This window comes from Pezoporus occidentalis, unplaced genomic scaffold (assembly GCF_034315485.1).
Source record: "Pezoporus occidentalis ecotype Australia unplaced genomic scaffold, CSIRO_AGI_Poc_V1 ctg368, whole genome shotgun sequence".
Lineage (NCBI taxonomy): Eukaryota > Metazoa > Chordata > Aves > Psittaciformes > Psittacidae > Pezoporus > Pezoporus occidentalis.
This window is the reverse complement of record NW_026915679.1, coordinates 1,771-28,645: the sequence shown is the minus strand read 5'-3', so window position 1 is coordinate 28,645 and position 26,875 is coordinate 1,771. Positions and strand designations below refer to the sequence as shown.

Here is a 26,875-nt window from a genome sequence, read left to right as displayed (position 1 = left end):
TATTATTATCTCAATATGCTTGGGTGTTAACTGTTTCAGCAGACCCAGTGTTAGATTTATTTTCATTCCTCTGTTTGTCTGTTCTAGTTAGGATGAAGCCTACTGCTGAGAGACCTGAATTACTTCTACATCTGTTAGACAGGAGTTGAATATTTCCGTTTCTCTAACTTTCAATCTCATATTTCTGATTTTCTAGATAAAAATAAACATGTTCTTTCAATTTTGGTAACTACTGAACTTGCTGATGGCTTGAAAGGAATAAAATTTGACCGTGTCAGCTACAGAGGTATGTCAGTGTTGCTCAATTTTAAGTCCACAAGAAGTCTTACCACTCTTTGTAAGAGAAGCAGGCATGCATGCTCAATTTATTGCTCTAGCAACATTTTGTGAATAAAATGTTTTGCAATTCAATCTGCTACTGAACAGGCAGGGCAGGCTAAATGAAATAAAGATAAAATTAGGAGTGATGGATCTTAGATATGCACACACCTTGTAAATTTAGGGTAAGTCAAATAGCTGCAGAGACTAGTGAAAGAAAAAAGAAAAATGTAATTTCCAGATGTTACTGGGGAATATTGAAACAAGACTTCATTTTTAGTTTGGACTTGTTCCTTGATATTGTGCTGTCCAAAAGTAGTTTTTTATCTACTGACGAAACGCTTGCTACTGCAGATCATCAGAAACAAATTATGTTAATGATCAGGAAGACGATACAGTGTAGCCAGTTAATGAAAGAGCTTGATTTGTCCAGAAAATTATGTGGAGCAGATACACACATACAGAGAAAGCAAGATTAATTTAGAGACCTGTGTCATTAAAGCAGATTTTTATATGGCTTTGTGTGGGATTTAAGGGGGATTAAGTGTTTGACATCACTTTGCCTGCACAGGCGATGTTGAAGAGGTTACTGAGTGGGTGATGGAGAATTCAAATATGCGCCTATGCTGAAAGAGTGGAAGCAATGGATCAGACTACAGCATGGCTAAACAAATTGCTCTACCTACTGTATTTCTAAAAGCAAAGTGCTTCTGGTTTGGCAGCAGATCTGCAGGGATATAGAGCTGAAGGAATATTTGTGATTTGCCAAGATATGAGGAGAACTTGTCGAGGACATCAGAACTGGGATGCTTCTGTCTTCTGTTTTAAGTAATGCCTTGCTTCATGTGCATCCTTTTTCCGCTATGCTGTTTTTGCTGTTTTTAAACAGTAAAAGCACTAGAAGTAAAAAGCAAGGTGGACTGGTTGATCAGTTGCATTTCTCTTTTGGAAGAGATGGTCCTGGTTATGAAACTTCTGCTCCTCACCTGCCTCTGGCCAACAGCAGTCCTACACAGTTCTCAAAGTCAGCATCACCATCTTCATCATTGGCAACAGTTCTCATTCTTAAGAAAGCATAACAGGTAAGCAATATACTCTCTCCATCTATGTTCATCTGATAAACTTGATGCTGTCAGCAACCTTTCAATGCACCTTTTCTGTTCACTGTCCTGTTTTGATAGTTTCTGGATTTATAGTATGTTTGGTATTGATAACATGTTCCCAAAATGGAAACAGTGAACTATTAATTAATTTTGCATAACCAGATATATTTTCATGTTGGATTTCATGAAGGCTTCATATACATACAGGTATGTAAACAGTCATACCCACACACAGGTCATTTAACTTGAGTGATACCAGGCTACTATTGTGATACCAGACTACTATCGTGATGTGCCAAAGACTACTATCATGATGTGCCAAAGATACTTGCCCTTTCACTCCTATTGCAAGAAGCAAAAATGCCTTCTGAAGTTCTAGGCCAATGTTACAAAGTGACTTCCATTACCAAAGCAGCAAAGTAGCTACGCTATCAAGATACAGAAGACATTTTTACAGCACTACATGAGGTAAATTATTTGTAGTGATAACACAGTGTGTTCCCTTTATGGTATATACTTATGCTTTTAGATGTTGAAGATTGTCTCTGTTCTTAGTTTTGCCAGTCAAGTAGCTGCTTTAAAATTAATAATGATACAAAGGTTTTTACCTTTCTGTGCAAAGTGTTAGTGTATATTTCCAGAAACACAATTTCACATCTGCCATGTAAGGTCTCTAGATGTGTTTCCAGATTAAGCTAATAGTATGTGAACACACCAATGATTGGCAGTGATAATCCAAGCAAATTCTCTATTATTTGGGAGAGAGGAGAAATTGTAATAAGTTTCCATTTACGGAAGGAGAAGGAATGCAACTATTACATTTGTCTGTGTACTTAACCCCCTATTAAAATGAGCAGGGGAGCTGGTATTTTATTTGTACAATATCAAATATTGAGATAAAGTAACATAAGTGTACTCCTTTGATGTGTTTAAGCTCTTCTCAGGTTACATGCTTTGTAGCAGGTGTTCAGCTGTTTACCTACTGTATCACTTCTTGCGTGATAATCTAGCAGTGACATATCTCTGAATCCCTAGAGGTCGTGATAAAAATCACACTTAAGCAATGCAAGGCAACAGAACATATCCCAGTGGCAAAACAGAGGTGCCTGGAGAAGACATGCTGCTCAGTACTTCCAGATTTCAGTTCAAGGTCATAGGTTCAAGTTTGGTCTAATCCAAAAGCCCTTGAAAAGCAGACTGTTTCAAACTCACTGACAGTTTTGGAGTGAGTGTTGGTGAATGGTTATTTGTAATAACAAAACAAAATAAACAGAACTAATCCTAATTTCAACATAAGGTCTTATCTAGTGCTTTGCTAGTCTTAGGAAGCAGTTAAGAATCTAATGGAAACAAAATGAAATACCTTCTTATCACTATAGTGGTAAGGAAGGTCTATTTTAAGCTCAGCTGATACACTTTTGTCAGTGGTAAAAGGGAAGCGTATGCTATTGTCATTTGCATTTATTCTGTTCTGCAGTAGCTGAGAGGAGTTGCTTATGAAACAATCACAAAGCAGGAGAGAAGCCTGGTAGGAGACAGCATATTTCATGGTATCCTTTGCTGCACATCCTTTACTGATCTCTTGCCACTGGACAGCAGTAACAGTACTAGCACAGTGTCCTCTCTATCTTCACAGATCTTTACTAATACATACAAATGGATCCATATGACAGTGTTGTGAGACCGGCAGAAGTGTGTTAACAGAAAGAAAGAATAGGAGCAGGAGAAATGCCAGCTGATGCTGACTGATGTAGCAGTTTTCGTTACACAAGCAGTGCTTCATTTTCTAGGTCTTTGTGATTTGGAACTGGGAAAAAATCAGTGCCACAGAAGATCCCAAAGCTTCAAAGATGCAAATCAGTTTTTCCATGGAAAGGATCTAAATACGTTTAATTTATCTTTGTTTGATTCCCTGGTTTTGTTCAAAATGCAGCATTATCTTCCAGTACACTGTGACTTTTCACCAGCCTCTTTTTCTTTCTGGGGAAAAACCTTTCAGCCAGCGCTAAAGGTATTAGGGACACAGCTGACAGATGGCCTTGGTTAAATGGGTGGCCTTTTAAAAAGAATCCCATGTGAAAATGTTACTTAACCTACAAGTTCCACTGTTTTAATAGTGTAACCCAGTTCTCCCTCCAAACCTATTTGTCTGCATTCTCTTCTAAAGAAGATTTTAAAGCATTAACCAAAAGTACATGAGAAAGCGATTATTCTCATGATCCATTTCCTACAGCAAAGAACAGAGCATTTGACTGTCAAAAATATTAGGCTTTTTGACAATACATGTTGCTATGTTACTGAACACCGAGGCATTTTTATTTGTGTGAGAGAGAACTGTACAATTCTGATTATTACATTTATCTGGGCTTCAAGATTTGATGAATGTGTTAAAAAGTTCAAGAGATCACACTGCTGTATAACTCTCCAGACTCTCCTGGGATTAAGATTTATGTAACTTCTACCTTTTGGATATCTTTGATTTGGTATTAAAGAGGTAAAGAGAGATTTACTTTCCTTAGGTGCATGTGTCTGCTGATACATGCATCTGCTGATGATTTCACAAGATCTTCTTCACCAGAAGTGCTGTCAACCATTGAAACTGCTTGCGTTGGAGGCTGCCCAGGGAAGTGGTTGAGTCACCATTCCTGGAGGTATTTAATACGTGTAGATGTGCTTAGGGACATGGCTTAGTGGTGGACTTGGCAGTGCTAGGATTACTGTTGGACTCAATGACATTAAAGTTCTTTTTCCTAAACAATTCTGTGATTTTGTGATTATGTGTGGGCTTTTCCTCTCAAATGCCATAGCCTGACACATGCCATACAGTGATGTACAGAATCAATGACTGCATTTAGACTCTTAGATTGTGGTGTGCTGGCCAAAGCTCCATGATAGAGAGACCAGGGTACCAGGCCACCAAAGTACAATCTGTGTCTTTGCAGTGTGTCTGTAGAAATGAAAAGTCTATCTTGAGTTACATCAGGAAGCTTTTCTGAGAGCCAGGCTAGTTAAATCTCTCTCTTCTGCTTTTTAATGGCATTAAAATTAATGGAATTAATGGAATTTGTGCCATGGGAAGAAACTCAAGAAAACATCTGCTGATGATTTTACAATGCTGTAGTGCTGATCAGTAGTTAGGTATGGGTCTAGGATTTCTTAGGAGTAAACAAACACACACATGCGATTCTCTTTGAATCATCAGTTAAATAACTGTGATACTACAGTGAGGTCAATTTAATAATATAACTTTTAGCCAAGGAGCAACATCTGGAGCCCAAATGCTGATGTTAAAGGAATATCTGCTGGAGAACACTTCTTAGTCTTGGGTGGAGGAAGCAGTCAAGGAGAAAAAATGCGAAGCAGAAGTGTATTTATTTTTTGGTACCTTTACATATGCAGTGTTACCCGTGTCCATGAAATTAATTCCAAGTACCTTGAGCATATATGTCTTTACTGTAAAGTTAAGCCCATTTTCCTTTGCAATTGAAAAAAAAAATATTCTGCCAAAGGAAGGTATTGAAGAAAAGATGTTGTATGTTTGTAATGAAAGTGCTATTTTGACCCCTGCAAGATGTTGCAGCCACTTCTGATAGCAGCTAGAAGTAATTATAGACGCCCCACATTTGTATATGAGGCATCAGCTTGAAGAGGCTGTTCAAATAAGTGGGCAGAAAAGATGCTTTACATATAAGCAGCATTAGTGTTTATTTTGTCCTCATTCAGGAAAACCGAAGAAATAGCCTAATCATGTAACATCTCAGGGGCTCATTAAGAAAAAAAATCCTGCCCTTGTAGCTTATGTTTTGCCTCTTATGACTACAGAAAGCCTTCCTCAGTCACATGCTTGCTTTTAGTAAGAAGTTGTAATAGATGTATCATAATTTTATCCTGCTTCTTCCAGTGAAATTATTGGAGGTGTTGAAAACAGGTATTTTCCTTGGCATCTGATGACAAATGACCTAATGCTTCCAAACTGCATTAGCTGTGCCATGGCATATTGAACATAATCCATCATTTTTTCTTACAGTGGTTCCCATCAGCAGATTTTCTTGTGTACCTATTGCAGAGAATTACAGGGGTTCAGATCTAATGTCCATACTACTCTGATACAGCCTTTGTCTGTGGTGATTTTAATTCTCGAAAGTATGGATTTTTATTTTAGCATCCACATAATTTTCATACTTAGAAAACAAAAGTCTGCATCTGAAATGCCTGATGGGTGTTCTTATTGCCCTGATAATTTGGTTCAGACAACACTGCCAGCAGCATTCAAGAATGCTAAGGTAAATTAATTCGTTCAATGGTTCTGAATAGTCCAGCAGCCACCTCAGCATTCCTGTTACAGCATTTTTATAAGTAATTTCTTGGGCTTCGATATTAAGAAAAAAGGGGGGAAAGGAGAAAAAGAGTAAATACAGGCACAAACCTTATCCTAAAGTATTCCATACCTTGTCTTAAGCAGTGTTTGACTACAGATCTTCAGGTTTTTATCATTCAGTATAAAGTAATAATTAGAGCTGCTGACATCAAAGTCCCAGAGAATCACAGAAAGCATCAAAGAAATTATGTCTAGGGAGAGTCCCTTGCCTTTGGCAAAGCAGCTGTATTTAAGTAATTCCTACAGATACACGTCTAACCTATTCATAAATAGCTTGGCTGAAAGAAATCTCAAAACCCGCACAAGAAATATGTTCCCATGTTTAACTCTTCTTACCATGATAAATGCGTTCCTAAAGTGTAATGTATACTCTCCTTTGTTGCCACTTCTTATCCTACTGGGGAGTGGACATGGAGCAAAGGGCCCTGTCTGAGCTTATGATGTGTTCTGAAGAGTGTCCTTCCCTCAGTCTTGTTCCTCTAAATTAAGCTACACAAATTCTTACAATCTTCCCATGCCTTTCGTGAAATGGGGGCCCAGAGCTAGGCATAATTCTGCAGCTAAGGTATGGCTACTTCTGTAATTAGTTGGGTCTGACCACTTAAAGCAGGACATGCAACAAGGAGTGGAAACTTAAGGAGACGCCATAGCATTTTCCTTATAGCAGAACGAAATAATGTAGCAGATTCTTTCTAGAGCCTGTGTCCTCCAGCTGCCAGATCTGACTGTAGATCTTGTCTGTGTTTTAACCCAATACTTTTGTGATATGGGCATGTACCAGACCCCTCTGTTATCTCTGGTGTGGTTTCTGTTTATAGGAAAACCAGAAAAGGTGCCTGCATTGTGATGGGCATCTGCTGTTCGTTTTAAATGCAGGCTCAGTACATGAGATTCCCGTCTGGAGAGCTGGAGTCCATTCTTAGACATGTGATTTTCCCAGTGGAGTTTGGGATGTTGATCAGTACCTTCTGTGAAGGGAAGAAAGTTAGCAACAGTCACCAGAAAGAAGCACAGAATTCATGACGTCCTGCTCAGAGCACAGGTTCACCTGTGTTGCCTTGGGTCTTGTTGCAGAGGCTTAGTTACGTGTTACATGGGGGAAAACGCAGAGAAAAAAAATTAAGTTTCTTACAGCTTGTTTATTTTTAAACATAGCAAACAAGAAATTAAAATGAGGAAAATTGACAGCACAAAAGTACGACCACTTAAATCTGAGCAGCTGCTTCGCATAGAGGATCATGACTTTGCACTCAGACCTGGATTTGGAGGTAAGCAACACACACCTGCACTGTGCTGGTTCCTTTTCAGAACTTATTAAAAAATATTATTAGGGTAAGGCTCTATGGGAGCAGTGAATAAGGTATCCCTGTAAACTGCATAGTCTAGTAGCAATTAGAAAATTACTTAGTCATCACAGTTATTTTAAGAGATAGAAATGAACCAGAAATTCCTAAATCTGTTTGCTAAGTAGAGAATAAAAAAGTTGCCCGCAGATGTTCAATTTATTACCATGTTGATTCTGTGTTGGGCACTATGGTTATTATTTCTTCATTTAAATAAATTGCATGCGGATAAAGGGAGTATTCAATGGGATGTCCACAGTTTGGGTTCAATTTTGACTCTCCTTCATGAAAGGTAAAATGAGAAAGCTGAACCACTAATAAGCTTTGTCTGAGCCTTTGTGTGAATGGGTTTCTTGCTACCCTGGAAATTCTGTCTTGTCAGAGAGCAAAAATCTCGCCTGACTTTGAACAACAGTTGAGATATGTCTGTTTCTTGACAGAAAAGTTTAAAATTACCCCTTGCCTAAAACCTGTTTAGTCTAGTATCTGTTAGTGTGGACATCTTGGCCACACAAGGAATTTAAATTTTTCAGAGTATCATCTCAGAAAGGAAGTAGCATTTACATGAAACCAAACAACACTTTGGGTTGTGCTTAATCTTTGTATCATCCCAGAAGCAATACTTACGATGTACATAAAAGCAACTTTCAGATTATACCTTGTGATCTGGCAGCTTTAATTTTCCACAGGCAATGAGGATTTTTTTACATGCAGCAAGTATGTACCAGGCTTTTCCCCCTTGTCCTTTTATTTTCAGATGCCTGGTTATAGAACCAGTTCAGTTCTTACTGAAGTCAGCAGTAATTTTTCCACTGACTTCATTGCACAGGCATCTCAGTAATCACACTGCCATGGGTATGATTTCAGCTGTACTCCTGTCTTTCAGAAATAGCTTTCAGAAATAGCTTTCAGCAGAAGAGTGCATAAGCTTTGCTCCCCTTTTATCAATCCACATGCCTCCATAGTGGTATGGGAGGCACTTTTTTCAGTCATATCCAATAATTCACACACTTCAGAATTTTCAGAACTCTCTTAATATGTGGTATGCTTATGAGTAAATGTCTCTAGCACTGGAATATAGATCTATTAACATTTGTATGGTGCACAGTTTTAAACGTGCTGGGAACCCCTCAATTTGGGGAACTCTAAATTTGGCTTGTTTGACTTTATTTAGCCCCACACATGCAAAGTAAATGAGGCAGACTACAGGACCTAGACTTTTTAGTATTTATAATTGAGTAACAAAGGAAAAACAGAGAGGGCATATGCTGCATTTGATTTGTAAACTGTGCAAACATGCACAGGAAAAAAATTGGGGGAAATGAATGTAGAACTGTTGGATACTGACCAGCAGCAGTGTTCCTGGAAATGTGACTTTTCTCACATGTCTGATTGCTTTCCTGTGAAAGCATCATTGGTCCATGGAAGTAAGAGATGCTTTTTTTTTTTTTTTAACCTAATGGACACAACTCTGTCATGGAGAGATGGACACATAATAATGGACATATAAACTGCTATTTGTGTGACTATATTTTGGCATTATTCTGTTGATTGCAATGCCATTCCAGCTGCACAATCAGAATCTGACTGGTGATTGTAAAATTTAATCCTGGCATTGTCTATTTATTAACACATTAGAGAAAAGGCTGAGAAGTATACTGTGTCAAGATGAAGCAAAGCCAGCAAGCTGCTAGCAAGCTGTTCCTACGTTTTTGCTAAAGAAATGTTACTTGTCGGCAGTTCATTATAGTTCATTACTATAGTCTGAAGTAATTCAGTACACCCAAATGTTCTCTAAAAAACTGAACTTACATTGTTACACTGCACTTAATCCCTAAGGCAGGCTCTTGGGTTGTTGTTTGAGGGGATTGTAGGTTGGGTTTTTTTCATTTCTTGGATTGTTTTGTTTTGTTGTTGCCTTCCATGTAATGTCATGGTCCTCTTCTGTTTGGAAGTCTCCAATAGATGGATCCCCACTGATGCAAACAGATGTGGCCCAGCAAAGTGATTTGAGTAATTCCGCTAGACATTGAACTAGGAGTACTGATGTTTCCCTTGCTCAAACAAGCTTTACCAACTACATTAGTGAACATTGTAGGTATTAGGAATTGTTTTGTCCTTGCTGCTTCCAGAAGTACTCGTAAAAGCCAGGAGGTGCGTATGTGAGATGTCCTGCCATGGTATAATAATGCTTGCCAGTTCTGGTAAGGCTGTCTGTCGACTTAGGTCCTACCAAAGGAAACAAAAAACTGTCAGTAGACTCAGATATATATCTTTAATACTATGGCCTAGAGTACTGATTTGTCAGTACCCCCATAAACAGATAATCTGTGAGAAGATAGCTCAAGTTTGGTCTGGAGAAAATGTAAGAAATTAAATTATGTTGCTAGCACTTCTTTGAATGGTCATCCCCATATTTTACCTCAGCGAGAAAGGGTGAGCACAGGCCAGTATCAGACAGTGAACAGAGACTTCTAGCAACTTGGATCTGAGGGCCACTTAGCAGCCAAAACTGCTAAGTTTGGTTTAGGAGGATAAAGTGTTTGTGAATTCTTAGAAATGCTTTCAAGTTACTTTATTTTCTACTATGCATCTATTTATATATAGCCTATTATTTTCTGGACTATCTTATTCCAAAATACCAGCAGAAGTCATTGGGGTGAGTTCTTGGTTTCATGAGTTCTTTCTACAATTGCTAAAAATTAACATTCAACATTAAAAAAAATAAATAATCACAGACTAGCATACAGAGGAAGTAATTATTTTCTTTCTCTGTGCCTTGGTTTTCTGACAATACAACCAAGCACTCTCTTTAACTATTTGCAGTCTAAACATTATGGAATCTCATGATCATTGTAATTGTGTACATGGAAATTCTCCCCATGTGTATGTGTGTGTATATATATATATATATATATATATATATATATGTATATGACAACTTTGTTTTTCTTTTACATTGTATCTTAAGGACCTGTCATTTCCTACACTAACAGTGTGTTAGTTAAAGAAGTTTTAAAATTTGTTCTCTCTACTTTGTCAACCAGTCTAGTGAATAATAGCACTAGACAGTATCAAACATGATGGAAAATAATTTAGTGGACTTAAGCTGGTCAAGAGGTAGCAGTCCTAGACAGTTTGCAACCCGATCTGCAATTAAACATAATGTTAATTGCAAATACTCAGAGGATCAGAAATTCCATTAGCTCTCTCCCCTCTGTGCTTCCTCCTTCCTCAAGCTAAATTAGTAACATTTAGATTCATCTGAAGGGTAGAAAAAGAAAAGGAAACAGGGCACAATGAATGTTCAAACAATGTTGCAATTCTAATTGCCACCAATCTGTTTTCTCTTCTGCACACAGCCCTCCCTGAAAGGTCAGAAATATGTCACTGGGGTGGAGAAGACTCACTCTGATGAAAGTGGAATGGCTTTTTCTCATGTGTTACTAGAAGGAATAGCTGTGGTCCAGGAGGGAAATACTTTGGTAATTTGCAAAACCTTAGCAGACTGCTTCTCCTGATCTTTTTTCTTCTTTCACTGATAATTCTTCCATTCCAGCCCACCTTCACACAACTAAGAAAGAAACAAAACAGTAACAAGAAGATAATACCATTGCCAGTAATTCTGCTGTTTCAGTCATTGCCAGAGAAAAGTAGACACACATAGCTTCACTTAGCTGGGGCTTGTTTCCATATTTAGTTTTCTTCTGCAGGCCATTTTTAGAAGAAGGTACTCCTGTAGACCTTAATCCTTCCCCAGTCTCTGTTTCCTAGTGGGAATTTCCTGCAGACCTAGCTTTTTTCCATCATACACTATTACAAAGCCAACTGGGAGATGACAGTGGCTGTTTTTTCTAAATTCAACATTTAACTTCAGGAATTTCAGGTGCAGTCCATTGTGTGTTCAGAGAGCTGACTATTACAAAAATACCATAGAATTCACTAATCCAATCATTATTATTTAGAAGTCGATCCTATAGTGATAAAAGACATCCTTTTTATGTAATAGTCCTTCTAAAATGGGTATTACAGAATTTGCCTGCCATACTACCTATTAAAAAAATTCCATGCTTATCAAGGAGCTCTTTTGCTATGTTTAAACCTTTAAAACAAAAGACTGGAAATGGCTTGTGTGAAGATAAACCCATCTGAAAACAATTCTGGTTTTTTTCTGCTGGGGAGTAATTATTTTGAAAATGTATGTAGCCTCCATTGTGAGAATCACTAATCCTTGTAAAATAATGATTTTTAGCAATGCTCCAGAAGCAACTGAAGCTGTTCAATTTAATAACAAAATCCTCTTTGCCATCCCCAGTTTTGTCAGACTGAGAAATAAAAAACACAGCTTTGCTCTGGTTACTTTGTTTTCAAAGTAAATTTCATGTTGTTGCCTGATGGTCAGCCAGAGATGGAAATTCTCAATGTGCTAGATAGAAAGCTGTGGTGCAGGCACAGAAATAGACAAATTGCTTCACTGCTCTGGCTGGTTTAGGATCCTTTTCAATGCTTATTGAAATGCTCTTTTTAAAAAACATCTAATTGTAGTAAAACAAGCCCAAGTGATGAAGAAATTACAGTTCTCAGTAACTTGTTCCCAATAGTTAATTATTCCTGTTTCTGGTGGAGCTGATTTTTAATCACAGAAAACTTCAAAGCTCAGAAGGCCTTGGCCAGAGTAAGGCCTGTATGGTCTTTGGCCTTTCCCTAGACAGAGAACAGGAATCTCTTTTTAAGGAGTCCGTTTCACAGTTCTCATGTTTCTACCTAATCAGGAACAAATTTCATCATAACAGTTCACTTTTTATTTAACTCACTTTAGAGCCATCTGCTCTATTTCTCCTGGCCATAGCTTTTGATCTCTTGTATACTATTCAGTGTTCCCAGGGACTTTTTATATATAGTTTTATAATAGTTCCCAACTTAGTACAAGCTCTCCTTTCAAGGAATCAAGTGCCTCTGTGTGTATCCATGTATAACTGGCACTTCTGTTTGTGTGCATGTAACCAATATAAAAATAAGCTTCTACTAATTTCTAATTCTGTGATCAGTCCCTTTACATTTGCCAGATGAGGTGAATTATTTAATGAAACTGTGCCCACCCTGGAATAGTGCTTGTTGGGGTAGGAAATTGTCTTTAATTTTTGCAAATCCCAAGAAAGTATTAGGTTTGTCATCATCACACTTTGAGCAGCTGTCACTAAGAAGAGCCTTTTCATCACTACACGATATATGGCTCAGAAAGCCATTTATCCTATTGTGTGATATTATTTGTGTGTAGCTCCTTGCCTCTTTGAAGAATGTTGATGGTAGATATTTAACTTCATTTGCTTTAAATTTGTCCTTGACTCAGAAACTATTAAAGCTGTTATTTTATGTAGACAGCTGCTCCCCTCTCCTCCCCTTCCACTCACATCTATGAGTCACTCTATGAACCAGACTAAGCCCGTTGTTTTTAGCATGCTGTTCAAGTAAATAAACTCCCAAAGTTTTAGCAATAGCAGTTAAGATCAAATGTATACCCAGATACAAGGACTTCCAGTATATCCTACCCTGTATCTCTGCCATGGTCCCAGGGTAAGAGTTTGGGCACATCTACGATATAAAGGCTTTGAAACTTTGTGGTGTGTAAGGTTAGACAATACACAGTTCATCTGCCTGTTTGCAGTCACTCAGAGAAACACTGGCAGCCAACAGGCATTTCCAAATCACAAGCCACGTCACCCCTACCTTGAACGTGCCTGTTACACTGCATGGACTTGAAAGGGAGCCAAGGGCTGAGGCCAGATTTCTGTCTTCAATGCTGTTTGTGTATTAGTCAGCTTTCATGCTGATTATGCTCCTAGGTTGGAGTGCTATGCCTCTACAGCTAGCCTGCTCGCTCAGCCACCCTGCCTTGTGTACAGCTAGCTCAAGTGTCAGCTCTGCAGTGTAGGCTTGTCCTGTTCCATCATGCAAATGAGCATCTTGATAGACAACACCTCATCATCCTGCAGTGTTTGCATTTACATGATGTGTGAATGCCATTTGTGGATGATGCTGACATCATATAGAAATTCCACAATGGCTTCTACTTAGGCTAAACTCATCTTTAGTTTACAAGATAGTTTAGATTTCAGTGGACTACTGAGAAGGTGATTTCACTCAGATTACAACCAGGCATTTTTGTACTAGCACTTAGTCCAGACTGTTTTTTAGCATAAGTAGACTATTTGTGTGGTGTCATCAAAACAAACACAAGAAGTGGTCAAAACTGGTTTAGGAGAGGTATGAAAAATTTTATTGTGAAGATACCTGGCTGAATATATACACTGATACTCTTGTGTGTCAGCCTCTAGTGCAGATGTCTCCTGTTGTCTCTATTCAACAGAAGCAGCAGCATTTTTCCAAGTGTTGTCTTGTATTTTAGTAATAAACTGAAAATGGCTGAACTTTGCTGTCTGGAGTCCTGAACTTTGTTTTGAGCTCTTGCCAACAAACTGAGCAATGCATTCATCTCAGAGGGAGACAGGATTTCCGAACCAGACAGCATACTCTTGCCAGTGCAGAAGCATGCTCCTATGTGCCCTGATAACTGAACACATTTTACCTTCCTTTCCCAAGCACAACACATCTTCACTTGTTCTGTGTAGGGTTAAACCCTCCATTAAGAAATACAAGTCAAATCAAGAGATTACAAGGACAGATTTTAAAGTATCTCAAAAACAGTTCAAGATCTCCACTGGTAAGAAATGGAGGCAGCTGTGTAATCTTCGAGGGCTGCTATTTTAAAGATAATTCCAAAAGTAAATGTGGCTGGTTATCAGGAGAGTGATATTTCTGGACTATTTTGGCTTGACACTAATAAAAGGAAAAAAAAAAAGACAAGTTTAAAAATAGTTGCTATCTCCTGCTGTTCAGACTTCATTGCCCTCATGTTTTGTACTGGACTAGTTTGAATGTGCGCTTAAAAAATACTTTAAACAAATGTAATTGGAATCCTATGTACAATAAATGCTATCAATTTTAAGGCCAAATGCAGAATATTCTTGGGGGAGAAGAGAGAGAAGGGAGTATACACATGTATGCACACAACTTTCTCCTCTCTCTCCTGCGTAAGGAACTGATTAATAATTGCTTTAGTGGAATTGCTTGCTGAAAATTACACAGGTGTATAACCCATCTAGAACCAGATCCTTCATTCTAGAAGTTATACATTTTATATTTTCCTGTAATTTTGATTTTTAGTCAGTTTATTGTAAAAATGTAAATATGCTTTTATAATTTGTTCATTTGGATCCCATTATGTTACAAACTCACAGCCTTATTCAGTGGCATGAAATAGTGGGCTAGTATATCAAATAAAGTCATGTCAAATATATATCAAGTATATCAAATAAATACACGTCAGTTTGGCGTGTATTGTACTTGATAATAAATTATGTACTCAGTAATACATGATTCTCCATCACAGAACATTTTTAGTATTGCCCTGGGTTCAGCACTAGCAATTGCTTTTCTCCTTCTTAGTAGCTGTTGCAGTGCTGTGGTTTTGACTTTAGCCTGAGAACAGTGCTGATAACACACAGATGTTTTTTAGTTCCTGCTACGTAATGCTGTCATGGTTTAAACCCTAGCCAGGCAGATTGTTCACTCACTGCCAGTGAGTGGTGCCGGGCTGGAAGCAATCGAGGCACCCCCCCGGGGCTCTCCCCTTCCCCGTTCCCGGAGGGATGGGGAGGAGGATCGAAAGAGTGCAACTGCCACGGGTTGAACAGTCCAGCAACCAATGTACAACACAAAGCACCACCACTACCACCAACGACAACAATGATAAGAGAAAATAACAAGGGAAGAGAATACAATACCACCAGCCAAGAAACAAATCGGACCCAAAAGCCCATGTCCTTCCAGGTATCTCCCAGTTACCCCCCGCCCCGGGCACGACATGCTGTGGTATGGAATACTTCTTTGGCTAGCTTGGGTCAGGTGTCTTGTCTCTGCTTCCTCCTGGCTTCCCCTCCTCTCTGGCAGAACATGAACCTCACAAAGTCCTTGGTCAGGGTAAACATCAGTTAGCAACAACTGAAAACATCGGTATTATCAGCACTGTTCCCAGGCTGGAAGTCAAAACACAGCGCTGCACCAGCTACCAAGAAGGAGAAAAATTGACTGCTACTGCTAAACCCAGGACAAATGCTTACTGTGATCAAGGACTTTTTCAGTCTCATGCTCTGCCAGTGAGGAGGAGCACGGGAAGCTAGGAGGAAGCAGAGACAGGACACCTGACCCAAACTAGCCAAAGGGGTATTCCGTACCACAGTGCATCATGCCCAGCATAGAAACCGGGGGGGGAGTTACTTGGGAGTCCCAGATCACTGCTCAGTCGGGCGAGTTATTGGTTGGCTGGTGGTGAGATGTTGTATTCTCTCCCCTTTTTATTTCCATTATCATTATTATTATTGGTGGTAGCAGTAGTGATTTTGTGTTATACCTTAGTTACTGGACTGTTCTTATCTCAGCCCACAGGAGTTACATTCTTTCGATTCTCCTCCCCATCTCTCTTAGAGCAGGGCGGGGAAGAAGAGGGTGAGTGCGTGGCTGGGCTTAAACCATGACAGGTTTTCTCTTATGAGGTAGAGAGGAAGCAATCCTTTTTCATGGATACCTATGCCAAACTTTAAATAGTTGTGTAACTAAAGATAATTAGGAGGTGTAATGATTACTTTAAGTGTGGGAAAAAGCATTGGAGCTGGTAAGAAAACTTTGCAGTTTGATGTATTTGATATATTTACTCAGCTTTTTGCTATGAGAGTTCCAGGTAGCGCTCCAAGCAGTTCATTAGCAGTTGAACAAGGAAGCTGTCCCTGCTGTCCAAACTGCAATGCCAGTAAGTCTGGCTGCAAAATGATCACTGAAGGCCTTTTACTTATTTCTACAACTGTTTAACATCATGTTTTATTTTGTTGCTATGGTCTTTCTCATTTAGTGTACTAAAGTGGAAAGATCATAGTAAATGCTGGGGTGGGTACTTTCTGTATGTTGCTAATACACCGTCTTCCATTTAATATGGATTTATGCTCCTCATCACTCTCTCATTCTGTTGTATTGAAGGGTCACCAATACCTGTGGGCATTGATGTGCAGGTAGAAAGCATTGACAGCATATCTGAAGTTGACATGGTAAGTGGAACTGGAATATAGAAGTTCAGCCAAAATTCAGGGTTTCAGAAACACCCAGCTGGATGCAGAATAATACAGTTAAAGAAAGCAAACCCTGAAAGAGAACAACCTTTCCTTGAAGCATGCAAGTCATTCTTGTTTAAAATAGTAAGTGCTATATTAAAGCACATGTCAAATTTCTCCCTGGGTAAGAGGAACAGATCAGAGTGGATAGTGCTCCAATCTGAAACCACCAACCATTCAGTAAGCCCCAGGGGCTTCTGCGTGAGCCCTTAGTACTCAGCACATTAGTTGAAGAGGCTCTGTATCCTTTATTTCCTTTGCTTATTTGTATCTGAAAATTCTTATCATTTCTGGCATGGGTGGAGCTGTAGATGTGACAAATGGAAGTAGAAAAATCAGTTCCATGAATGGCCCTCAAAGTAGATGTCCACACTGCAATCAAGGACTTGTAGCACTGGAATGCAGGCTGTTCATTCCTCAGCTGAAATTGTCACTGATAATGCCACCCATTAGTGCCAAATCCTAGAATAGGAGGGCATGTTAGCTTTACAAAGAGATCTCATGTAAGGTCTAGTTGTAGGTGTTGAGTTTGCAATGGGATCTGTCAGTCAGTATGCACCCCTGAATTCCTTTGCATATCTACCCAAATCATATTACAGGGGAAGACCTAAGTATCTTCCCAGTATTCTTATAATTACTTCTTATAAGAAGTAATTGTTCTATTGAGATCAATGATGTCTGCCTAGTAAAGCAGAAGTTACATAGGTGAGCACAAAGCCGTGAGGCTGTGCAGAAGCTCAGACTGGGTTTGGAGCATCCTCTCCATCTCTTTCCACATGTATATTTGCAGTCATGCTGTTTCTCTAAATAGGATGATAAAATATTTTAAACAGTATTTCATATTTAAAAAATTGTAATTCTTCTAGAATTTAAGGTTTTACTCTAATAAAATTCTTCATATTATTTCTCTATGATGCATTTTATTCATCAATCCCCTGTTCAGTATTTGTACAGAATATACAGATTAATGAAATTTACAAACTGACATAATGCTCATGAAGAACTCGAGTTAATCCCTTTATAAAGGAACCGCAGTCCATTCTGGGAAAAGCTTGCAAAGATTTCCAGAGGAAACCTTTTTCCATTTTCCTTTGGTTTAAAAGTTCCTTTATCACTTCACTGATGGACCAATACAGCAGAGCACTGAAATCTGTAAAAGTTTTATCTCAGTATAAATGAAGTATGTACCTCAGACTGAGACACCAGTTTACAAGGCGAACAGCCAGTATCTCAGAGGTAGTTCTCATCTGTATTTAAACTCATTGGGTAGGATTTAATTCCTCTCACTGAGGGTCCTCCAGATGATACCCAGAGAAGACACTGATCCTTTGCATGAGTTGATTACTTTGTACCGTTTTCTATTGTGTGTGAATAAACCATGCATTGTCTTCTTTTATTTTTAATTAAACAAAGGACTTCACAATGACTTTATATCTCAGACATTACTGGAAGGATGAGAGACTTTCATTTCATAGTAACAAAAACAAAAGTATGACTTTTGATGGAAGACTGATAAAAAAGATCTGGGTACCTGATATATTTTTTGTACACTCCAAAAGATCATTCATCCATGATACAACTGTGGAAAATGTCATGCTCCGAGTATACCCTGATGGCAATGTACTCTTCAGTCTACGGTAAGAGCAATACCCCTTTATAGGAAAATACGTGGCTGCAATTATGGACCAGTAGTCTGTATAGTGAGAAACTGCTGTAAATACTTGTAGTTAAGATTCTGAAACTGAACTGGCAGTAATGCCCTGACATTAGATAATGGGAACTGGTGACGAGTGTACCAGTGTGAAAATAAATAACATATATAAATAACGTATTTTTCTGTCATTTATATATTGTTTGTTTCTTGTCACAGAACAATTGCATTTTTTCATCTGTTGTAAATATCACTGAAATTTATCCTGTGTTAATTCCTTGTCAGTGGTTTTATCTACATGTTATTGCTTTTCTTTATGAAGTAGATTTGGATGATGTGGCAGAAATAGTTTTCTGGAGGAATTTTCCCCTTAGGGTACAGACCCCAAGGCCTGTGCATTGCAGAAATCACAGTTCTCCAGGTTATTACTGGTTAGGCCTGTGCACAGAGTTTATACTTCATCTAATCTGGATAGTTTGAAGATTCATGCAAGCATTTGAGATTTTGGCTATTTAATGATTGTTCCAACAAGTAATGAAGACATGCAGAAACCATCACAACAACAGCTGCACGTCACTTTAAAATAGTGTATGCTCAAGAATCACACTGATCAGTAAGAAATAATGAGGTGAAGTATGCATTTTATTGCTGTATTAATTTCCATGCTTCATGAGAGAGAGATTGGGAACACTAAGGCTTACAGCAGTGGCACTCCACATGAGGGGTAAGACATACATTCAGCTGACGGAAGAAAGAGTGGTGAAGAGACTTAAGATGGGAGAGCACATTCTGTCAGCTTAATGGAAAGGTAAAGTGTCATCAAGATAAAAGCAAGAAATTGTGCACAAGTAGTTACAAACCGAAGATAGCATGTGATGTGCAGGACAGAAATGGAGAGAAAGGAAAAAGCATAATGGGAGGGAAGGAAAAGGGGAAAGCAGATCTGAGGGACAGATACAGTGTGAATCAGTTTGCTCATTGCTTAGAATCCCCTCTGATGGGAGCCCTTGTCCTGTGTCCTACACCACATTTGCAAGCTTGTGCTCTGTTTTTCTTCCTTGCCCTTGTCCTCTGCTCCCACAGTTACCTTTTCCTAACTCAGCATTACCAGATGGTGTATACTGGATGACTCCTCCTTGCTTTGCCAGGTGAGCTTGCAGCCAGCTTCACCTTCCTGTGCCAGTGAATAGCAAAGCCCCAAAGTTCCTGCCAAACCTGTGGATTTCTTCCTGGACATATGCACAAAGGGCAGGTGTCCTGTCCTTTTCGTTCTCTATCAGCTCTTACCAGAGGCAGGGAAAGGGGTGACCTAAAGGTTGGTGAACTAAAGTTTTGAAATTATGAAGGTGAAACATTATTTTTCTAGCTTAGTGCTATTAATGTGTATGTTCCAAGAGAATCAGATGTTCATTAAAACACCCTTTTGTATTGCCAGTTTTATATGCAGAGGGTAGATTATATTCCAAATACTTAACATGCAAGAAATCTGCATATTCTGCAGTTTTTCTTTAGAGCATAGCATCCAGGATTTTATTGAAGCAAAGTGGAACAAAAATCCAGATTTGTTGCTAAAACAGTCTTTGATTTTCAAAAACATTTTCTTGGTTTTCCCCTGATCCTTTAGTCAATAGCTGGAAGATAGAAACATCATCTGTAGTTGGAAGTATTATGCATGATTTTAAAGATGTGCCACACTTACAATCATACTACAAGCTAGTAGAATCTTAGACTTGTAAAGTTTAAGTGTGTTTACCAACCAGCAGTTTTCAAAGATTGCTTATATAACCAGTATAGCTCATACTTAAACTGTAGAATTCAGTTTGGGAAAAACTGAAAAGTCAAACTAAAACATCAAATGACAAGAAAGGGAAATTTGGTATTATTCACCATATTTAAATTGCTGCCTCTAGCCTGTTTATTGTTTAAAATATCAAGGGATATACATCTTCTAAACACTGCTGAAAAATCAGGTAGAATGCAAAATAATGTCTTTTTCTAGACTTCCTTAAGCTTTTTAGAGTATAAGGCATTTAAATGGTGTGGAAAAGGAGAGTAAGCTTCCAGAAATTGCAGCTTATCTTTTTATGCAATTAAATATTATAAGCATTCTAGCTGGGAAACATTTGGAATAATATTTGCTGTAATCTGTAATATCTACTTCAATCTATGAGAAATTCGGTTGAGAAATTCGGTCAAGAAGTGTGAACTCCCCTTATTAATCTTCCTAAGTGTAACCCTTCAAAGTAAAATGTATGAAAGGCTAATGAAGGATCATGCCAGTAAAAGGTTTAAAAAACAAAGGTAAGGCACTCAGTAAGAAAGACTAATTAATTATGTTTAAAAAATGTGTTATCACTGATCTAGTTTTATCTCACTATCTTGAAGCAATTTTAGAAGCATCTGAAAAAACTTGAAAAACTCAATCATTAGGATTCTAAGCGGCAGACTGGTCGGGAGTCACACTAAGTTGTCTGCCCAGCTCTAAGATAGTGTGAAATTTTTCATTTAATTTCTGGTTTTGTCTTTCTTTCTGCAGAATAACAGTTTCTGCTATGTGTTTCATGGATTTCAGTAGGTTTCCTCTGGACACCCAGAATTGCTCTTTAGAACTGGAAAGCTGTAAGTTTAATGCGTACCTGTTCTTCACATGTGCATTCTTATCAGCACTCCATACTCCATCTTATTAATAATACCTTTTCAACTTATTTTGACATGTGACCTGAACCCTTCAATAACCCAGGTTAAATTGTGACCAGTTTGGGATCTTTACAGAACTTAGTGAGCTTTGGGAAGATAAAAAACCCATGATGCACCCTGCTTTGTTTTGACTGGGTTGGTATTCCAAGGCCTGAATCTAAAAATGTTTCCTCTGTCAAAAATCATGGTTTTTTTTTTTTCCAGGTTTTTCTTTTTTTTTTCTGAAAAAGAAAGGTTAGAAGTAAAATGTCAATATTTAATCTCATGAAGCAATGAAAACAAGTGCTTGTGTTACTGTGAAGTATCTGCTTTCTCATCCCTGACTCAGTTTTCTGTAGTAAATTGTAAAGCTGGGAACAAACAGTAATTCTGTGTTGCTAAGCCTTTTGCTATGTCAAAATTTATTTCTATTTGGATTATGAGTAAAACTGGAATGCTGGTTTGTAGTTCAGTTTTGGAAAAGAGAACAGATCCCCAGTGTTCAGGCAGTCTGCTCAGTGTTGCAGTTCCAGTGTTCTGGTCCTAAATGCCCTGTGACCCTGAGCTTGCTTAGGTTCCCCCATCTGTCAGGTGAGCTGGTGACAGGGCATAGGACTGGGGTCCACTTAGAACCAGATGGAATGTGGTCTTTGAAAATTTTCCATGTCAACTAAGTGGCAGATTGATGTGAAAAAAAGTGTTTCTTTGGGGTTTTCCCAAATAGTTTGAGTGGCCTCTTATCCCTAAGAAAAATAAAACAAAAGCATTATACCAGCAGAAGAGGTGATTTAGTTTTTACTTTCTCGTAGATGCATACAATGAAGACGATCTGATGTTATACTGGAAACACGGAAACAAGTCTCTGAGCACAGATGAGCACATCTCCCTCTCCCAATTTTTCATTGAAGAATTCAGTGCTTCCAGTGGACTAGCTTTTTACAGCAGTACTGGTACAGTAAGCCCCTGTCATTAGAAGAGTGAAGCACAGGACACAATCATGCAGAATTACTTTTCAAATTCATTGCTAATAAATGACCGTTACTGCTTAAAAAGATCTCAGTTAAAATGAGGTCTCTCAATTACACTGGTCTGTTGGCCCAGGTCCTTGTTTTTCCTTACATTACCAGTGTAACACTTTCTTGATGATCAGGTAGTGAGGTGGACTGTGAACTGGCTGAAGGAGAGAAGCCAGAAGGTTGTAGTCTATGGGGCAGAGTCTAGTTGGAGGCCTGTATCTAGTGGAGTGCCTCAAGGGTCAGTACTGGGACCAGCATTATTTAATATATTCATCAATGATTTAGATGAGGGAATTGAGTGTACTATCAGCAAGTTTGCTGATGACACTAAGCTGGGAGGAGTGGCTGACACGCCAGAAGGCTGTGCTGCCATTCAGCGAGACCTGGACAGGCTGGAGAGTTGGGCAGGGAATAACTTGATGAAATATAACAAGGGAAAAGTGTAGAGTCCTGCATCTGGGCAGGAACAACCCCAGGTTCCAGAATAGGTTGGGGAACGACCTGTTAGAGAGCAGCGTAGGGGAGAGGGACCTGGGGGTCCTAGTGGACGACAGGATGACCATGAGCCAACACTGTGCCCTTGTGGCCAAGAAGGCCAATGTCATCCTGGGGTGTATTAGAAGGGGGGTGGTTAGTAGGTCGAGAGAGGTCCTCCTTCCCCTCTACTCTGCCCTGGGGAGACCACATCTGGAATATTGTGTCCAGTTCTGGGCCCCTCAGTTCAAGAAGGACAGGGACCTGCTGGAGAGAGTCCAGTGCAGGGCAACTAAGATGATTAAGGGAGTGGAGCATCTCCCTTATGAGGAAAGACTGAGGGAGCTGGGTCTCTATAGTTTAGAGGAGACTGAGGGGTGACCTTATTAGTGTATATAAATATATAAAGGGGGAGTGTCACGAGGATGGCGCCAGGCTCTACTCAGTGGCAAACAATGATAGGACAAGGGGTAATGGGTACAAACTGGAACATAAGAGGTTCCACTTAAACTTGAGAAGAAACTTCTTCTCAGTAAGGGTGACGGAACACTGGAACAGGCTGCCTAGGGAAGTTGTGGAGTCTCCTTCTCTGGAGACATTCAAAACCCGCCTGGACACATTCCTGTGTAACATTATCTAGGTGTTCCTGCTCCGGCAGGGGGATTGGACTACATGATCTTTTGAGGTCCCTTCCAATCTCTAGCATACTGTGATACTGTGATACTGTGATATTAGAAGAGGCCATAATACCTGTAACTTAACGTCTGACAATAAGAATCTGAAAAAAGGCACAACAACCAAATATATGCTGCTGTGAGTTCTTGCAAAATTTTGATGCTTCTCTTAAAGCCCCTGGAGTACTGGTTTCGCAGGAATCTTTGGGTTCTAGTTATATAGAAGAACTTGAAAATTCAAACCCTAAAGGGTCAAATACTAGAGAGAAAACATGAGGAACCCCAGTGTGTTTTATTGTCTGAGATCTCTGCTGCATTGTTTAACTACAGGTATCTGCCCCAGACAGGTTTTTATTTCTCCCTATAGAACTTGAACAATACTTTCTGGCAAACTGCACAAGGCTTTAGGATTTTATTACAGCCTTGATTTCATGCAAGGTGGGTTTTATTTTCTTTGTATTTGTACATGCAGTTATAAATTTTTAAATACTTCTCTATATAAGTAGTCTAACCATATGTTTTTAACCAGATAAAACAGCATGTTTGCTACTGCACTCACCAGTCTGAGGCAGTTTATTTCAGCGTGGATATAACCCTTGATATCAAAGTAATATGATGAAATGCATAGCACTTTGGAAAAAATCCTTGAAGACATACAGAAAAGCTGAAAATAGTTTTATTTACTGTATTTTATTTATAGGACAGCTTTTTTTTATATTTAAAAAAGATCCATTCAAGTTTATGGTGGCTGATATTGAATGCAGTAATACCGGTTTAAATTATAATGCAGCTAAAGCACTAAGGAATTCACAGCTTGATCAGATCCTTCTTTTGCTTGTGTATGAGCTAAGAACAGAGCTCCAGAGCCATTGTCATGTGAGAAGAGGGTGAGTGATACCTTACTATCATAACTGTGCCTTACTGAGAGCTACGTCAACTTTGTTCTTGTTGCAAGAAGGAGACTGGGATGTTTTCCACCAAACTGCTATCACTGAGTGTTGAAAATGAGTTCCGGGAACTCTTTCTGCTTTGCTGTTCTCATAAAAAAAACAGTTATGCAAGCAGATATGGCCTTGTGCACAATAAAGCAACCCCCCAGCACCCCAATACTCATGCCTTTGCAGCACCTTCACAGCACCTTTGACTTTTTGCAGTGTAACTGCTCAACACTTGTGAGGATGGAGGCACGGACCCAGATGTAGAGTGCAAGCTGGATCGTTTATTGAACAGATTATTTATATGCTTCCAAGCAATTAGCCAAGCACATCTGTGTTTGCCTTGCAGTTACATCAGGTGAAAGATCTATCTGATTTTCTTATCAACATCCTCTTTCCAGTTCCAACGTCCTTGTTTCTTGCCAGTTCCAACATCTTCCAAGTACCAGTCAGGGACAGGTCACTCTTAATTGCCTACTAAAGTTCCTCCTTCCCATGGTCACTCTTAATTGCCAGCTTTGACACATTCCAACCCCCACAAACACTTACATGCATATGTTTTGATGATGAGCTTACTCAGCAGGATAAGGTGAAAGGAAAGACTTTTTTTTAAGTCACAGGGATCCTGGGAAGTAGTTGAACAATGTGCGTTCCATATTTTAGTTAGAACACTGCCCTTTGTAAGCACATACTTTTACTTTGAGGTTTTCTTTCTTACAGGAGGCTCCACTTTCCTTGTTCTTTTATTTTGCTTCTTGTTGGATGAAAATGATTACACAGAAACCCTTCCCCTAAAGTAATAGTGGGGAACCATCAGCACAACTCTAATGGAAGCCATCTTCCCCTGAAGAGTCCTGGGCAAAAAATGGACAAAAATGCTGCTCATGGAGCAGCCTCCCACATTTTAGGTTCTGCATATCATTTCCTGTGCACCTCCGAGAACCACACGTGTAGCATTGAGGCTTTTGGAGTTCACTGGCCTCCAAAGGATCAACGATTTCAATCCATTTTTGAGACAATAATTTTTAAGCCCAAAAACCTTCTCCAGAAGTGAAAACACATAAAGCATGTTTAATATTAGATGGGGGTTTTGTTGATATATTATTTTTTATAAAGAGCCTCTTTGTGATAGCATGGCTGCTCCAACACAGTCTTGTTAATGTCTCTATTTGTACGGGTCAGGCAGATGCTGCGCAGCCAGCCACTTTTGTCTTCACCTCACTCATTTCCCTCCCATCACAGGAGGTGAAGCACGCATGCTTTGCTGCACAGACAGACTGTGCCACCAAAATTCACTAGGTGGCACCCTTTCCTCTAAAGTCAATGCTGGGCAGGTAAACCTGTATGGCAGTAAGAAAAGTGCTGTTTACTGCTGGGTATTTGTAGCATGAGAGAAGGCAGGCTACTTTTTAGGGGAGGAAGGGTGTTGGCTTTACTGTCCTAGCTGAACTGGACAATTACATTCTGTCTGCATTCTCCCGGCAGTTTCACTTGAAGTCTATTTAATTTTTTTTTTTTTCTCCTCAATTTCATAACCTCAGCTATAATACAGTATTTTATTTATGCAGTCATGATGCTTTGATCCCAAGGCAGCAGTATTTTAATGAGGGATGAAGGATAGTTAATAAAGCACTATATAAAACCAAGGTAGTGGCACTATTTCTTAGGTGTTTACTATTACTGATGAGAATACACCATTCCAGTTGAAAGGAGAAGGCCAGTGAACAGAGCTCACAAATAACACAGCTCTCTTCTCCCCCAACCTGTTCCTCTCTTTTTTCAATAGGTTGGTACAATCGACTTTTTATAAACTTTGTGCTTCGGAGACATATTTTCTTTTTTGTGCTACAATCCTACTTCCCCGCCATGCTGATGGTGATGCTGTCTTGGGTTTCATTTTGGATTGACAGAAGAGCCGTTCCTGCCAGGGTATCACTAGGTAAACCTTTAACATATGTTTTTCTGGGAAGTACAGAATGGATAGGGGAGAGGTTTTGAAATTACCTTAGCTTCATATTTACACAGGACATGAGCAACTATATCAGGTATTTGCCTGAACAACTATTATTGCTACTGTTGTCAATACCACAAACTCCTAAAGGAGTCAACCTCTACTAAAATGGGATGTTTGTTCAGACTTGCTTTGCTATATTAGAGAACAGCTCACACAACAAAAAGGAAAAGGAATGATTCTGCTGGTCTCCTTATGTAGGATTTTACTGAATTACTTTTTTTCCCTTTTTCTTCCTGCGCAGACTGGGATTTTCCTCCCCTCTTCCCAGCAAAGTAACAGGTAGTAACTGGTAGTCAAGTCCCTCCCCAAATCCATGGTTCATAAGAGATACTTAATAGGCATAATGCAATCATGCTTTACAGCTTTACAGCTCTGTTTTCTCTCTAGAAACACTTGATATCTTCCTCCTGACTTGGAACCAGTTTCCTAATTTGTCCTATGTAGCAAAGCCTTTCTTTGTTAGGCACCTTGAAAATGTTTCCTTTAGTGCCTTAACTGCAGAAGGCATACAGGGTTCTGAGGAAGCCAAAGAGTACTGTGGGCAACTTTCTGCTCTAACAGTTTTAGTTCTGAACACCACAGCTCAGGAGAAAATCACTAATTACACTGGGGTTTTTTTAATAACATTATTGGTTTTCAGTTAATACCACTTCAGGACTGTCTTTGTTGGGAATTTAATGCTGACGGCAGTGGAATGAGTACTTTTTTTTTTTTCAGATTAGCATCTCTGTGAAGATCTAATGAAAATTTGTTAAGATTTCTAATGTAACCATAATGCGTCTGTGTTGTGCAACTGTTGGCTTAAGAATTAGTAAAGAAGTTCCTGTTCTTTCTTCTTACTGATGCTAGTCCCAGAAGGCAAATGAATGTTGCCATATTTCTTAGACAAGTGAAAATTTGAGGATCTTTGTTTAAGAAACAAAATTGCGTGTACAGAGGGAGCCCTCAACTTTTATCTACAGCTATATCAATCTAGAAAAAAATAGGACTGTAGCTACCTCAGATCCCTTTCTGTTGACAGGCTGAAGTTACTAATACATGAGTTATAAATCTATTTGTTAGTTGAAAACAA

General features: G+C 39.0%; 1 protein-coding gene and 1 long non-coding RNA gene across 3 annotated transcripts; one reads left to right on the top strand and one right to left on the bottom strand.

Moving 5' to 3' along the window:
• Positions 1 to 456: 456 nt before the first annotated feature.
• On the bottom strand, positions 457 to 1,717 carry LOC134170053 (uncharacterized). The gene is made up of 3 exons (XR_009967104.1): positions 1,305 to 1,717; positions 1,005 to 1,215; positions 457 to 525 (listed from the first exon to the last, which is right to left on the bottom strand). It is a non-coding gene; the product is annotated as an uncharacterized LOC134170053 (long non-coding RNA).
• LOC134170051 (gamma-aminobutyric acid receptor subunit rho-3-like) lies at positions 1,193 to 26,875 on the top strand. Of its 2 annotated transcripts, XM_062631098.1 has the most exons (8): positions 1,193 to 1,400; positions 6,955 to 7,067; positions 16,233 to 16,300; positions 17,777 to 18,000; positions 20,551 to 20,633; positions 21,500 to 21,640; positions 25,576 to 25,728; positions 26,521 to 26,875. In XM_062631098.1, the coding sequence occupies exons 1-8, from the start codon at positions 1,273 to 1,275 to the stop codon at positions 26,523 to 26,525; spliced, it is 915 nt and encodes a 304-aa protein (XP_062487082.1). In that variant the 5' UTR covers positions 1,193 to 1,272; the 3' UTR covers positions 26,526 to 26,875. The 2 variants fall into 2 exon arrangements, with proteins under 2 accessions (XP_062487082.1, XP_062487083.1); XM_062631099.1 differs by lacking the exons at positions 21,500 to 21,640; positions 25,576 to 25,728; positions 26,521 to 26,875 and adding an exon at positions 21,201 to 21,464.